The sequence below is a fragment of the Vicia villosa genome, linkage group LG7 (assembly GCF_029867415.1).
Source record: "Vicia villosa cultivar HV-30 ecotype Madison, WI linkage group LG7, Vvil1.0, whole genome shotgun sequence".
Classification (NCBI taxonomy): domain Eukaryota; kingdom Viridiplantae; phylum Streptophyta; class Magnoliopsida; order Fabales; family Fabaceae; genus Vicia; species Vicia villosa.
Genome location: NC_081186.1, coordinates 110,560,183 through 110,577,992, shown reverse-complemented (window position 1 = coordinate 110,577,992; position 17,810 = coordinate 110,560,183). Strand labels below are relative to the sequence as shown.

General features: G+C 29.5%; 1 protein-coding gene across 1 annotated transcript; it reads left to right on the top strand.

The window, feature by feature from the left end:
* The first annotated feature begins 974 nt into the window (after window positions 1–974).
* On the top strand, window positions 975–3,191 carry LOC131618263 (dof zinc finger protein DOF2.5-like). Its single transcript, XM_058889527.1, has 2 exons — window positions 975–1,145; window positions 1,835–3,191. The coding sequence occupies exon 2, from the start codon at window positions 1,849–1,851 to the stop codon at window positions 2,692–2,694; it is 846 nt and encodes a 281-aa protein (XP_058745510.1). The 5' UTR covers window positions 975–1,145; window positions 1,835–1,848; the 3' UTR covers window positions 2,695–3,191.
* Window positions 3,192–17,810: the final 14,619 nt, after the last annotated feature.

Sequence of the window (17,810 nt, the reverse complement as noted above, 5' to 3'; positions counted from 1 at the left end):
AATTTAATATAATTTTAATATGAGGTAAACTCTATGATTTTATGTTTCGATTTTGCTTAGGTAAAATGAGTCAAAGTAAAAACTCGATTCTGACAATCTTGCCCAAGAGTTTGATATTCTAGATACCATTTGTGATAACTATATTAATACACACATAGAAGAGAAAGAGAAAAGGAAAATTAATTTGTGTGTACCGCACTTTTCATCCAATTCACTTGTTTTTGTGTACATTTACTAATGAATCAATGATAATTTTATTTATAGAACACTAGTTAGACTTACAAATACTAACAAAACCCAACAATTTCACTAACTTAATTTGTTAGTTAATTATATAACAAGTAACTTAACTAATTTAATCACCTAAATTAAATTAAACCTTAACAAAGGGAAGACAAGTTGGAACTTCTTTGTTAAATAATCTATAAATATATTTGTAAACATTCTATAAATCTTTGAATTTGCTTTAGTCTTGAAGAACACTAGAACTCTAAAGAAACTCAAAATATATATATAAAATATATGTACACTATTGGTAGTTACAAATCAAATCCATAATTAAAGGAAGCAAAGCCTGAATTGAGGCAATCAAATTTAAATCAAACACTTCAAATAAGTGATCCCATTGAAATCATTGATTAAACAAGAATAGTCCTTGATTCTGGCAAAACATAAAGAAAGGTGCTTGATTATAGAAAAAGAAAGTTTGACAATTTGAATCATAAATAAGAGTCTATATCATTCAAAAAGTAGAAACCACCACAGTACATACTACTTATTATATTCCACCACACACAAAAAAGCATGACCATAAAGAAAACCAAAAGAAACTAATATAGAATTATATTTAATAATGGAAGATAAAAAAAAAGTTAAATATATAAGCATCATAGTCATCATTAAATTAAAGTAAGTGTACCATATGCAAAAACATCATTAATGAAAAAATTAAAATATTAATGCTTGTGTAGTCAAAATAGACACTTGTTCTTCTCTCTTCTTTCTTCTATCTTCTCTCTTTCCCTTTTCCTTTATATCATTCATTCATAAAGTAAAGCTAACACATAAAGCCATCCCACAAACGAAACAAAAACATTCTTTCTTGCACTAAGTATAGAGCAGGTGCAGTCTTGTAGACAAACAAGGTGAATCCTCTTTCTCTCTCTTTCTCTCTCTTTTCTTTTTCTCTTTTCTTTTGTTTGAATTCATGGCTAGCCATAGAAAGTTAGATATGGATTTTTCATGTGTCTTTTCTTTGATATTTATTCTGGGTTTTAGGGTTGTTCCAAAGCTGACACATCTTGATTTATGTGTTGTTACTTGTTTGTATCTTTGATTTTCATTTTTCTAGCCATACCTAGCTGATTGATTTTATATAAAATCTTTAAAGTACACACTCACATATATATGTTGATATTCTATGTTTCTTCTCTCTTTTTCTCTTCCAATTAAAGGAAGTTTTTTATGTACCCTAATTTCATCAAAAACTCAACTTTTCCTTTTTCCTTTCTCTTTACCTTTACCTTTTTTTTCTCATATTATTTTTTAAGAACATGCATAAAAATAAAAGATGATACTATAGTTATTATTTTTAATTCCTTTGAGGTCTCAACTTATAATATGCTCTTGAAATATTTTCTTTTATATTTATAATATATATTCTATGGATGTAATTCTATTTGTTGGGAACAACTTTGATGATCTTAGTAGTGTTTAACATCAATAATTTTCATGTATTTTCTTGGAGTATTCCATATAAATTTGCTTTCTATAATATAAATATTAATTTTTCTATGGATTCATGTGACATGATGAACACTATATATAAGTATAGGTATTCATTCACTCATGGAAGGGATAGGTCCTAATTCATGTCCAAGGCAAGGGTTAGAGAAGAAAGCAAGGCCACAAGAGCAAATAAATTGTCCAAGGTGCAATTCAACCAACACAAAATTTTGTTATTACAACAACTACAGTCTCACACAACCAAGATACTTTTGCAAGACATGTAGAAGGTATTGGACTGAAGGAGGATCTCTAAGAAATGTTCCTGTTGGAGGTGGTTCAAGGAAGAACAAGAAAGTTCCTTCTTCTTCATCATTAGCCACACCTAATAATAATCACTCACCAAAAATTCCTGACCTAAATCCACCAACCCTTCAAGTCTCACATCTTTCATCTCAAAACCCTAAAATGCATGGAGGCCAAGATCTTAACCTAGCTTTTTCATCTATGGAAAACTATCATCATCATCATCCTCATCATCATAATCCTCATGGTATGTCATCATCATATATTGAGATGCATAACAATAATGAGTCATCATCTTCTTCAGCTCTTGACCTACTTAGGTCTAGCATGGCATCTAGAGGCATAAACCCTTATGCTAATAATAATAATATTTCTTTGATGCCAAACTCAAATGCTATTTACCCTTCTGGATTTCCCATGCAAGAAGTTAAACCTAGTCTTGGATTTTCAATTGATGGAATGAATGGAAATAGATCATATGACCATCATGTTCAAGTTCAAGAAGGTGGCGGCGGCGATGGTGGTGGTGGAAGACTTTTGTTCCCTTTTGGAGAGGTTAATAAACAGATTCCTACAAGTGGTGTTGAAGTGGAACATAATAAAGATCAACAAGGAAATTCAACTGGATATTGGAATGGAATGATTGGTGAAGGATCATGGTAATTATGAAGAGAAGATGAAGAAGTTGAAGGCCAAGAAAAGTGAGATCATAAACATCATGCATTATCTTTATTTCTCTATTTTTTTCTCCTTTAAGGATATCATTTGTCTTGAGTTGTTCAAAACTAACAATAGAATCAATGAGCATGCACTACTCAAAAAATCGAATTAGCGACGAAAAATTAAAGACAAGAAAATATAGAATCTGTCTCTAATTTTATCTTAAATATTATTTAAGACGCTAAAATTAGAGATCGATTTATATATTTTTTGTCTCTAATATTTCGACCTAAAATTTATTTTCTTTAGTAGTGATTATTTTACTTTGTTTTGTATACAATTAATGCCTTTGGTATTAATTTGAGTAATGTGAGGATTGTTTTCATATATGTAGAGGGATAGAAGAATAGGTGAATATTGGACCTTGTTTATGTCCATGGCATGCATGCAACCTGTATTCATGAATTCTTCTTTAAGAAGTAGATTGGTTTGATTTGTAAGCTTTTTATTTGACAAATATTAGTAGTTAGTAGATTATGTGAGCATGATTCAACTCTGAACATGTTTTTCAAACTTTTTCGATTATCACAACTCAATCACCTATAGGTATAGGAATAATGTAGGAATAATCAGACCTGTCTCAAATTTTTAGAGATAATGTGTATGTTAGTCTCAATTTAACCCTAATAAAATAAAAAAATAAAGATTATATTTAGCCACGATGATATTCATAAAAATATTTTATGAGATTGTTTTAAAGTCACAGTTTAATCCTAACATATTTTAGAATTGTACGATAGTCTATTTTATACGCTTTCAAAGATATTTTATGAGATTGTTTCAAAGTCACGGTTTAACCATAACATATTTTAAGATCTGTATGATAGTCCGTTTTATACGCTTTCAAAATCGGTCATGGAAATAACACTTCGCTCAAATGTTCCTATAGCTATTAATCAGAGAAATGATGAAGTTTTGCAAGTGCACAACCATAATTATGAAGAAAAATATTGATTTGCTTTGAACACTTTTTCCAGCTACTCTTTCTATCAATGTCTCCCTTATAAAAATAAATAAATGAGTGGGTTGGCAGCTTTGTTGTCAAAATTATCACATCTGAGATTCTTCCAACTATGAAACCACTTGATAGCATTATTCAAAAGAATAAATAGTAAAAGAATAATAAAAAGGAAGGACAAGAGAGTTTTTGTAAGATCTCAGTGTTTTAGCTGAATAAGGAATTAATGTCACACCCACTTTTAATGCTAACTATATAATTGTAAAAACAATATTTAATTAAATGTACTATAAGATTAAGACCATATAATTAGTAAATTAGACAAAATCTTGAGAATTGGATTACCTGCCCCAACTAAAACACTAACCCTATTTGTATATACATTATTGTCACCCACTTGAAGGTTAAATTTAATTTGAACAAGACTTCAATTTCATGAGAGGGTTCTATGTCATGCATCCACTATAATTAATTAATATGTAGTATGTGACTATGTGTTAGGACTATAGGAAAATTTGTGAAGATTATAATTTGGTTTGGTATTTTTGTGGGGCCTACAAACATTCCTTTGGAACAAGTGGAAACTATTTCATCCAACCACTAGCTAGGTCAATGGCTTCACATGTGAACGATTCATTATATATGAAATACTACATACTCTTTTTCTTTATCATCTTGTGTTTTTATTTAAGTGATTTTTTTAAAAAGAAATATATTAAAAATTTAGTTAAATTAACACATAAATATAAATAATTTTTTTAAAAAATAGTATCTCGTTTTAAGATCAACTAATTCAATGAATAAATGTTAGTGATAGAGATTAAATTATATATTATTGATTTACACCAATTTAATTTTATTAATATTGATTATATAGTGTTAATTTAAGTTCTATATTGACTATATAAATAGATTAAATGATATATAGGAAAAGTGATTTACATTTTTTATTTTTAAGATTTTTGTAGAGATATATGGAATATTGGTTGTTGACTTGCAAATAGCTTTTTTTTAAGTAGTTTAATAGATCATTTAAATTATAAAAAAAAATTATGTGAGTATAAGTAGTCAAATCCCTCGTTTATATAGATAGTTAGAATGTTGAATTTAATAAAAAATATTCATATTTATCTAAATCATTAAAGTTTTGGATACAGATGTGGTGTTTCTCTCTCTTATTAAGCATTTGTTATTGTTTCTGACTTTTTTAAACTTATTTGTTATAAAAAAAATGATTTTTTATATATTAATAAATGATTTTTATGCAAATATTTTTTAAAATAATAGAAGATATTTTTAACTCTTTTTTATAGATTAAATACTAATTTTGACATTTAAAAAAGTAAATATATATTAATTTTTGTTTATATATATATATATATATATATATATATATATATATATATATATATATATATATATATATATATATATATATATATATATATATATATATATATATATATATATATATATATATATATATATATATATATATATATATATATATATATATATATATATATATATATATATATATATATATATATATATATATATATATATATTACATAATTTAAAAAAATATTTATGAAAAATTAGTTAAAATAAGTTATTATTCTAAACATTAGTATGTTTTTTTACAAGCAACATAGAGGGTTCCTACGGTAAATCTAATAGTTGGATCGAAGAAAAAAATTACTATTAATTTCTTCCTTATGGATTGGCTTTTTTCTTACGCTAATCTCCAAATTATTAATTTTTTCATTCCACATACTATACTCTCAAAATCAAAATGATTTTCAACAAGTGATAACGATAGTTGAAATTGATGACATAATTTATTAAGGTTTAGAATTAACTATGGTACGGATGTAAACTCAAGGTTATTTACTTTATTCTGTTATTATGCCTATGGTGATCTACTCTGCATTCATATCCTAAAATTATAACTGTCACCTTTTTTTCTATTCCAATTTTATCTTGATAAAATAAATAAAAAAATTCTGAAGAAATTTCGGTCAAATTTTCAATACGAGAAAATTTTCGGTTGTGTATTTGAAATTTTTGGTATATCGGAAATTTCAAATTTCCGGCCAGTACTAGAAATTATAATTGAAATTTTCAATATGTTTCAATATTAAGTTTTTTTAACGGTTGAGATTTTCACCGGCTCCTCAATTACCTGCTCTTGAGCCACTGTCTCCTCAACTACCTACTCCTCCACAGCAGTGGATGTTCTACCAGTCTGACGGCGAGGTGCGTGGAACCCCGTCACCGCCTGCTGCTCAGCCCTTCATTTTCGATTAGAATCGGTCGGAGGAAAGCGTCCAGCACGTAGCTATGAGGCATGCGCCTCATCAGCAGCTCGAGCAACCGCACCAGCTCTATCGGTGGTCCGTCCCTCAATAGAACCGTCTTTGCCTCTGGTCTTCATTGCAAAATTTAAAAATAGAAGGAAAATAACTTCTTTTTGTAAAAAAATTGAAATACCAGAAATTTCGAAAATTTCTGGTATGATAATACGCACTGAAATTTTCAAAATTTTTAGTATGATAATACGCATCGGAAATTTTAAAATTTCCGCTAATATTGGTAGATGATTATACCGGAAATTTCAAAATTTCCGGTAGCAAATACCCAAAAATTTGAAATTTTCGGTACAATATACCAGAAATTTCACAAAATATACCGTAAATCTTACTTGTTTTTGCCAAATTTTTGGTACACCTTTGAAATTTCCGGTATCGTCAAAGAATTTAAAAATTCCGATTCTCCCCGTAAATTTGTAAAAATGTGGTAATGAAAATTGGTTGGACAATTTGATCTTTTCATAAGTTTGGAGAGTGCCATGTATAATTTGGGGGTGGCAAGATAAATTAAAATGATTAAAGGGACATTTTCATTATTTTTAATATAAAAATGAATTTTATAATAATTAAAAATAGAAATAATATTTGTCTTTTAAAATGGGTTTCTACATAAGATTTTTAATATATATATATATATATATATATATATATATATATATATATATATATATATATATATATATATATATATATATATATATATATATATATATATATATATATATATATATATATATGGGGTTTGTTAATGTTGACTCACTTGTTTTTATGAAGGTCTATGTTTGTTAGCATTAACTAAATAATGGTTAAATGCACCTTAAGGTGCATGTTGCTAAAGCACGTTTTCATAAAAATAAGCGAGTGTATTTTAGAAAACCCCTATGGGATTTGCGAAAATTCATCCACTTATTTTTATGAAGTTGTGTTTTAGCAATCTTGAACTAAAAAATCGTTAAATACACCATTAGGTGCATGTGCTAAAATAGACCATAAACACACTTTCATATATGTGGATTCAGATCCTCTCTTGCGGTTTTCCTACTGTTGCTTCTCCTGCGCAAGTTTCAGCCAATAAATTAATCTCACAACCTAGCTATCAAAGGAGAAAATTCAACCAAAGGAGAGAGAAACTCGTGTATGTCGTCTTCTTCAATCTTCTTGAAATTTCTTCACCATCTCTATTATAAAATCTCATTATAATTCAACATCTTAGAAGCTAATAGGTGAAGAAAAAAAGAGGAGCTTATAAGATTCATTTCTCTTCTCTAGCACTTCACCACCATTTTTCTTGTAACCACCATTTTTTTACTGTTTTCGTCTAATTCAAAGTTGTCTTTAACGTTGTCGTCGGTGATTATGAAAATCCATTGGCCGAAATTAGTGATTGCAAAAAATGATTGCATTAGATGTATGCTCATACTTTTACTTGATAAATCGTTATGCCATGACCAAACATCTTTTTTCTAATCAAGAATGATTTCTTCAATGCTTTCCTTTATGACATGATCCTTGCCATAAATGTATCACATCACTACCTGCTCTTGCATAGTTTAACACTTATGATATTTTGTAAGCATGACATATGATATATCCTTGTTTTGATGTTTGATACTACTACATTGATTTTCCATGATATTTTGTGCTATAGATGAATAGAACATATTTGCATCTTTTATTTGTCTTTTTGATTTCGATTAAGGGGGAGAAGTATACTATGAGGGGGAGAGTATACACTCTATCTAACTCGAGGGAAGTGTTATCATTCCAAAATATATTTCTTTGTTTATTTTACCAACTCCCTTGAGAGATAAGTTGTCATCATCAAAAAGGGAGAGAATGTGGAATCTTATTTTGCAGGTAATAGGTTTTTGTTTTGATGATGACAACTATGAAGAACTGTAAAAGATCATAAAAGAAAGATAACATGATGACAACTGTGAAGAACATAACAACAACATGATAACAACTGTGAAATATCAAAACATGTGATAGTTAACAGAGTAAAGATGCAGCAATTGTGAAAATCAACCAATGCACTGAAGCGGTTAAAAATGTAAGCCATGGGTTTGATAAAGGTTTGACAAAGTTTTCTGATAAAGGTTCAGACATCAATAAAGGTTGTTTAGATAAAGAAAAACAAATAGATTACATCAAAAGCCTCAGAGAGATCTCAAGCAAAGTATCAACACAATGAATACATCAAACACATGTTTAGGGAAGTTACCTCAATTTAGTAACTGAGTGAAAATTTTGTAAAAGCAAAAGTTTTATAGAAGTAGATGGCTATAAGCATACACACACGTAAGAAATTTTTATAAAACATTTTGAAAAGAATAAACATTGAGAAGTATATATAGAAGTTGCTTAGAAAGAGATAGAAGCATTGAAAAAGCCAAAAATATTTTTTTGACTGGATCTAATTAATTATGTCAATCGATTAGATTGGCTCGCTTTTTAAGGAAAAGACAATTTGAATGCACTTATTCGATTAGCAATGGCTATATATCAATTCTTACCTTTTTTGTAACTCATAACCGTTACATTTAAATGAATTAATCGATTGGTCTAATCAATTCGTAATGGTCAATTTTGATTTAATGAGGTTTCCTCATTTAGAGGATTTGAAGCCTATAAATAGAGGTCTCATTTCTCATTTCATTTCATCCAGAACTCTATTTGTGTATTGATACACACTCTATCTCTCTCTAAGTTTTAATTTTTCACTTTCTCTCACTAGTTCTTATAGCCAAATATTTTTGTGAGGAAAGATCTTTTTGTGAGTGAGATGTCTTTGTAATTATGGATAGGTAGCATTGTATAAGTTCTTCAAGAATTTTTTTTATGCATCTTGGATGAACATAATCCATTTAGGAATAAAAATATGTGGTCGCAAGCTAAACATGTTAAAAGCTTTGGTTGGGGATTGTGTGATTAGTTCCTGATATTTAATTAGATTGGAGATCATTAATATGGTTGAAATTCCCTTAAGGATATTATAAATCCTTGTTCATTTGAAGGACGAATTTTTCAATATTGATGAACTTACCATTAGGTTCATGGTTAGCCCGTTTAAAACCATAGGTTAGAAGATCAGCCTGTAAAATCTACAAAGGTTATTCATTATCCTGTTCAACCAAATTTAGCTTAGATGTTTTGTTTAGATAATTCTTATCGCTTTAATCTACCATTGGGAAAGAAGCTTGGCCACTTCAATCTCAACATTTCTATAGAGAAGACGCAAACAATCATATCTTCTGTCTTGCATTATCATGGTTGTAGGACAACCACCATTTCCTTGTATAAGGGGGTTCGTGAGTTTCACCTACTAAAATATCTCAAGTATTTAATGGAAACTCTCATGATCAATTCTTGGGGAGAGGAGTGGGTTCTTTTTTATTTGACTGAACCTCTATAATTTTTGGTGTTTTTCTTCTTCCCTTAAACTCTTTCAATTCTGCATTTTATTTCAACATTTATTTTCTGGTGCTTATAGAAAAATGATTTTTAAACTCTGATTTTAATCTCGAAAATGTTTTAAGGTTTTTCAAAACCATGTTTTTTCAAACCACATAGTTCATCCTCTCTTGTGTGTGAAGTCTCAAGTCCAACAATATTATCCTCACCTTTCAATCTTCTTTCTTCAGAAATAATTTTACTAGCAACTTCTTCAAAACTCAAAGTTTCCTTTCCATATATCAAAACATGTTTAATATGCTTATAGGAAGATGGAAGAGATCATATGAGTCTCAAAGCTTTATCTTCATCATCATTCTTGACTCCAATAGTTTCTAATTCAGAAACAATACAATTTAGAACACTTAGATAATCAGATACTTTTGTATGTTCATCCATACACAACCTATGAAACTGTTTCTACAACAACAACTGATTTAATATATCTTTTTTCTTGATATAGCCCTTCAATTTTCTCTGAAAGCTCTTTGGCAGACGATATACCAAGAACATTCGCAAGAATATTCTTATCCAAATACACATGAATTATACTCGAAGTTCTCAAATCTAGTTCCTCCCACTTCTCGTTGTCCATGTGTTGAAATGTTTCCTTTCAATGCCTTATGTAATCCTAATTGTATCAAAATATCTTTGTCTTGAATTTTCCAAAGCTCTTTAGCTGACGATGTACCAAGAACATTCGCAAGAATATTCTTAGCCTAAGACTTACAGGTTGTGCTCGGAGCTCTCAATTCTAGTTCCTCCCACTTCTTGTTGTCCATGTTGGAAATGTTTCCTTTCAACGCCTTGTGTAATCCTAATTGTATCAAAACATATTTGAATTGAATTTTCCACAAGCCAAAATTGATTCTTCCATCAAATTTCTCTAAGTCAATCTTCAGTGCACTTAAAAAATTTGACATTGCAGCCAAAAACTTTCCTGCAGCAAAATAAAATTTTCCCAACAAACACAGAGTATAAAATTTCTTTTCTGATATGGAAGATCAGAAAAACTGCAACCACAGAGCATACTAAAATTTATACCCCACCAAACCAAGGTTCTTGATACCATTTGTTAGGATAAACAAACATAGATAAAAAAAAGGAACAACATAACAACACAAGAGATTATCATGGAAACTCCAAAAGTGGAGAAAAAACCACGATCGTTGTCAAATGACAACCAGAGAATAACACTATGTGAAAATTAGTACAACACATAGACTATCGTCAACCACCCTAAGGCCCCAATACACCCACACTCTCTAAAGAAAATGTTTAACTACCCCTCACAACACTCTAAAACAAGAGTATAAGTGAAAATATAAAAAAAGTCAAATACAAAAGTAAGGAAAAGGATCCTCTCATGCTTATCTCTTCTGCCATCCCTCATTCTCATGATCCAATGGATAAAAATTTATGAAAAACAAATAAATAAATAAATAAATAAAATGGATTTTAAAGAGAGCGAAAAAAGACTAATAGAGGGTTGTGATTGCAGCAGCATGGTAGCAGAAGATAAAATGCAGGAGAGGATCTGTATCCCAAAATTAAAGTGCTTTTGAGTGGTACATCTTGTAAAGAAAAATTTGAATCTTATATATAGCCTTGGATTCTCTCTTCCTTCACAACACTAAGTGATATGAGACTTCTTCAACATGTATATTTTCAACCAACCCTAACCGTTTTTTCATTCCAATCCCTGAAAACTACGACTGTAATGTGATAATACGAGTGGGTCGTAATTCTAACGTACTTTTGCCTATTTTTTTTGTTTTCTCTTATGTTCTTTAGGAATTTCCATATTTGATCTTGATCACTTGAATATTGGCTATAAATCTTGAGTCTACACTATTTTTCTAGAATAAGCAATAGCAACAGATATCATAGTAAAAATAGAAATAAAAGCAAATGAAAACACAAATAATTATGATAAATAAGCTTATTTTCCGTCCCAATTGCTCTGTTTCTTTGTGAATGACTCCCATTTGGTCAACTACCTGAAATCCAGACAAAATACCAACATAATACAAGAAATGGAAATAAAACACATGAAAATCGAGTCAAATATACAGTGTGTTTTGGTGTTATCAATTCTTCACTAGAATTTGCAAGAGCTATAATTTTTTATTCCATTATGGATTGAGTGAGTATTATCTATTTCTTAGACTTCTAAGAGACTAGTTCTTCAACTATTCTAAAGATGTAACTCATAATCACTTTGGAGTCTTCTAACAAGGTGTTCCAATTAGCGTTAATGTGCCCCTCAAGAACAATAGGAAACTTTTGATAATGTTATATGAGGTTCTTGGTCCTTTTAAGGTACCTCATAAATTTTTCAATATAGCGTCAATGCTCCATATTATGTATAATGGTAAACTTGCACAATAATCCTACGACATAGGCATGTCGAGTCTCATATAATCAGTTGCATAACTGAGGTTGTCAATGATGCTTTCGTATTCTTATAGTTTTATGTTATCACCGGTGTTTTTGAAGAGTTTAGTACTTGGATCATATGGAGTGCATGCAGCTTTACAGTCAAATTACTCATATTTATTAAGATCTACTCGACATAGTAAGACTGATCCAAAGATATTCTAATATTTGGCCTAGTAATTTTAATACTAAGGGTTACAATCACTTGTTTGAGGTATTTCATATCAAATTTTTTACTCTACAACGATTTCACATTATTAACGACATGAATTTTTGAACCAAATATGAGCAAGTCGTCTACATATAGACATATGATAGTGAAAATGTCACTTTTATACTTGAAGTAAATACGTTTGTCACATTCATTCACTTTGAACCCATTCGAGATTATTATATTTTCAAAATTTTCATGCCATTGTTAATGAGATTGTTTTAGACCATATCGAAATTTATCTAATATATAAACCTTAGTATGCTGTATGTAAACCAAAAATCCTTTAGGTTGTCCATATAGATTTCTTCTTCCAAATCACCATTTAAAAAACAATTTTAATGTCCATTAATTGGTGTACCTCTAAGTTATAAATTGTTGCAAGAGAAATGAGTACCCTAATGGACAGTATTCTAGTAACAGGTGAAAATCAAAGAAATCTACATTTTTTCATTGTCTAAAACCCTTGGCTACAAGTCAGGAATTGTACTTCTAAATGGTTCAATCAGATTTTAGTTTCTTTTTCAAAACTCATTTATAGCCTATGGGTTTGCATCCAGGGCGTAAATCTACTAAGTTACATGTCTTATTAGATTCTAGAGAATTCACCTCGTTGCTAATGGCTTTGGGTCACAAGTCAACATCTAGTTATGGGTAGGTTTATCGCATCCTCCTCTATGGTAGAGACTTCCATATCAAGTCCATAGTTTTTAGAAATTGTTGTTCCCTTGCTTCTACGTGGTTTTTCTTCTTCTTATTTCTTGCTTCTACTTCTCGATATGGTGCCCTCATTACTTCTTTATTTAAAAAGGAATATAGTAACATGAAAGTCAACTTCATTTGACTTTATGATAACCTTAGTATTCAGGTCATAAAACATAATGTGTTTCCATTAATTGCATGCTTTTGAATACATATCCATAGACTTTAGTGTCGAGCTTGAGTAGCTATGGGTAGGGATCCTGATATAAGCCACATAACCCCATGTTTGAAGATAATACGAGTTAGATTGTATTTTCTTCAGGATTTCTTAAGGAGGGACAATTATCTTAGGCTTAGGAACTCTATTAAGCACATAATAGACAATTAATAATATTTCCCTTGCCAATAAGACTTCGCACAAGAATTTAATGTAATAGCAACAATTAATTTAGTTAATATTCTATTTTTCTTTTATAGGAATATGTAGTAGTGGTTTCGTGTAATTTCATGTGATTTATAAAATTCGTTAAACATGTTGGTATCATACTTTGCATCTCTATCACTATGAAAGCTCTTAATTTTTTGTGTTGAATTTATTCTCTATTTTAGTAAAATTCTAAAACATGCCAGAAGATTTACACATGTCAAAGAGATATCAATTTTATTTTTCATGAGATATACATAGGTATAATCAGAGAAAACATCACTAAAGGTGATAAAATTTCATTTTTTTTCATTTCTAGTTAAAGTTCGGTCAAGTTTGCATATATCATAATGTATTCAATTTTAGGGTTCAAATTCTCTAACTATTTATTCATGTGAATTTTTCTTTATTTTGGCTTAACTACAAAAATTGCATTTTTGTATTTCGTTTATTTTTAATTTTGAGATTAATCCTAATTTACTCAAGTTCAATATCATTTGTTTATTCACATGATACGGCCTAGAATTTTAAATATAAAAAATCAAACAACATAAATGTTGTAGTTTTGATGATTCTTGTATGGTTTGTCGGTTTGCTTCAGAGCAGCATGCATGAATTTATTTTGCGGATTGAAAAAACCAACACTTCTTATTTTATATCTATTTTTTGAGCTTTCTCTTCAAAATGGAGGCAGTTTGTCATGCTTTCTATATAAATTTCTATAGTCTTGTGCCTTAAAAGATTTTTGAAATTCTTCCTAAAATGGGGCATTTTTTCAATGATAATAGCTACTTAAAATTTTTCATCTAAAGTCACACCTTGATATGGTACTTAATCGTAGGATTGAGACTCCACGAATTTTTCATTTGTCATATGGTACTTTATATAGTGTCTCATAGATTTTTTATCTTGGCACTAACTTCCTCAGTGACATACTTCTTCTTCATAGCTTTTTGGATGTCTTTGACAATATTGTAGGCATTGTAATAATCATATAAATCATCGATCACACCATTTAGAATATAGATTTTGTAGAGGTAGTCATTCTCATGACATATTAGTGCTTCTTTAGCAAATTTATCATTTTCAGCTTTATCCACGGGTGGTGTGTCCTTAGTCAAAACAGTATCAACCTTAATCACAGTTAAGAATATGAGCATCTATTATTGTCATTGTTCGAAGTGATTTTTCTAAAATTTAAATGGTTTGTTGAAGTCACCAATGATTTCTTCACAGTTAAAATTTTTATTGTTTTTATTTCGAAATAATTTTAAATTTTGATTTATGTCACTAAAATTGACTTAGAAAATTGATTTGTGTCAAAAATTGGATTGATTGAATGGAATGGTATAAATTTATATTCTATTATTTTGATTAATTAAAAATGGATGGAATGCATTGGAACCAGATGAGATGCATTTTATCTCATTCCATCACTTTCCATTATTTTTTTACCCTCCAATTTGGGCAGAATGACAAAATTGTGAGATTCCGTCATTAAATACCCAAATAATGGAATGACATTTTTATTCCATTATGTTTCGTTCCTCTCCATTTCACTCCGCTCCGCGTTATTATGCTCTGATTATTTAACAATATTCAAACATAACCTAAAGAAGTTATTGGTTGAATCGCGTATTAGGTTACACTCTTTAAGACATTTTATGTTATTGTCCAAAATTGTGAAAGTAGTCTATCAATCATGAAGTCTCAAGGATAAAACGTTGAATTTTATGATATTCTACTAAACTATATGTGTCGTTCTAGAATACACCACTACTATAAATAATGCTTCTAACGTCGGACGCGAAATGTGTTTTACCTCGGCTAAAGTAGCGAGGTAAACAAGGTCGTCATAAAAAGTAAAGTCTTATCACCTTGGTGTTTAAAACACCGAGGTAAAATTCTATTAGCGCATGGTTTCGAACCCCAATTTGTGCACTTTTATTATTTACAAAAACTAGTTCATTTTTTATCTCGGTTTATCGAGAAAACCGAGGGGTCATTAGTTTTTTTTAATAAAACTTGTTACAGTGTTTACCCATAATATTACATTTTTTAATAAAACTCGTTACATTGTTTGCCCAGAATATTACATTATTTGTCCATGAAGATCATACGTTGGATCTTTAACTCCTTGATATTATGGGCAAGATCAAATACTGGGAAACTCTTTTCTCAAAACCAACAAAAAGGGCTAGGTAAATTAATTTCCAGAAAATCTAGATTTTAGATCTTAAAATCATATAATTTTAAGGTAGATCAAATGTTGGGTGCAATGATGTTTTCAATCGCTTTGCATGCATTTGTTTCTGATATAAACAAAATATGGGTTATTCAGAAAAATGGTTAGATAAACAACTATTTTTTTGCTCAAATAAATATTTAAGAACACAAATCTTAAACCCAAATAACTTTAATGCTCTTGCAATCCATCATAGAGAACTCTTCATGGCAAACACTCTTGAAAATCTTAAACTTTTCATGATGATACTTGCTTGAGAGGCACAATTCTTGATATTCAGAACGTAATCCATGATAGAGAACTTCTTTATAATGGAAGTTATTTATGTTTCATGCGGATCACTAATGGTAATATCTTAAGCACTGATAGTCATGAAATAGACAGTAAGGATTTGATTAAGGATTTGATAAATGCCCTTGATTTTAACGCTAAATCATCCCTCAATTTTTAGAAAAAACCTACGGATTAAAACATTTAATTTACAAATAAAAAAATAAATTAATATAGAGGTTCCAATTTTAACGCTAAATGTTACCTCGATTTTTAGGAACACCGACGGGTTAGAACATTTAATTTACAAATAAAAAAATACAATTAAAAGAGAGGTTAGAACATCGACATGTCGCACATGCTTTAGAATCATATCACTATAATAGCAATGATCAGCTATATAATCAAGTCGTAACTTCTCTTTTAGATTATTAAATTGTTGTGTCTTCAAAGTTTGAAGTTCATTGTTTCAAAGTCTTTTCCTATTTTCAACGTCCTACTATCAACTCTCAGTTTTCTTGTTTCAAATTCCTTTTTTTTATCAAAAACAGATGCAAATTTGTTGTTCATTGTCAATGAAAAGTATGTTGATTTCAATGATTTCGAACGTTTTGAACCTAAGTTGAGAAAAACTGTTAACAAACAAAAGTTGAATGGTTACTTTAACATTCTACATGGTCCCATATACACTAACCTCGTTAAATAGTTCTGGTTGAATGCATTTGTTGTTTCAACTGGCCATCAAGAAATCATCCAGACATATGTCAATGCCACTCATTTATACATTACTCTGTCGCTGATTGCTATGACAATCAATTGTGAAGAGTTTGGTAGTTGTGTTAAACATTATGAATTCAACAATATCAATGCAACCCACCTTCACCGACTATTTGCCAACCAAAATAATTTCTCTAGTCCTGCTTCTCTTATCCCAATTGCAAAATTTTGGTTTGAACTTTTAGTGGCAAATCTCCGCCTAAGAGAGAAAGGACTAGAAACACTTACTTGGTATGACAAGTATCTCGTGTTATTCCTCACCTACAACATCAAATTTAATCTTTCTCTTACTATTTTCAACTTCTTGAAGGAAATGATAAAGACTTTTCAGGAGAAAACGAATTTCCTCATACCTTATGGAAGAGTTCTTTTTGAACTTTTCTATAAGTTAGGGATAGTTAGAGGTGATGTTGAAGTTTGATTCACTGAGAAGTTTGAATTTGTTGATTAGTTTTCTTTGTTGTGTTATTTTTTATTATCAATGAAATATTTCCTTTTTATATTATTGCCTATTTTTGTTTAACAAAGTTTTTGAGAATTACTAATTAACAAAACAAAACATGGCAACTGGAAAAGATGTCAACTGATAAATCTTTAAAAAAAGTTTTAAATGCGGCAAAGAGGATTTGAAGCGAGGTTTCTTATATATTACCTCGGTTCTAAAAAAACCGAAATAACAGAGTTATTATTTTTTTTATGGATTAAAAAAGGCACTAACTTATAGATGGGTTACCTCGATTTTTTAAAACACCAACATAACATGTTGTTTATCTTATTAGAAACATAAAATATTACGCTCCCAGAACATATCCTCTCATTTTTTGCATGTTGGAGATGAAAATTTTATCATAAAAAATATTATTCGTTGCAGTGCACTCTCATATTCATCGTTTGACGACCCTAAATAATTTCTAAAAAAAGAAAAGAAAATGATGACTCTTCAATAACTCAAAACAGACAAAATACAATAGAGTTAAGAATGAAAAGCTAAAGTGTTGATGTGTTTTGAAAAGTAATATTAGTTTTTCTTATAAAATATTAGAAACTAATCAAGGTGTATAAAATAAATAATGTGAAACTTAAGAGTTTTTTCAATTCACACAAACACATAATGTTCCAATAATGTGATGCTTAATTTTTTCATTTCCATTCCCACATTAAAATCTTAAAACTTATTTAACAAAGGTAATTGTCATTTAACTATTTCA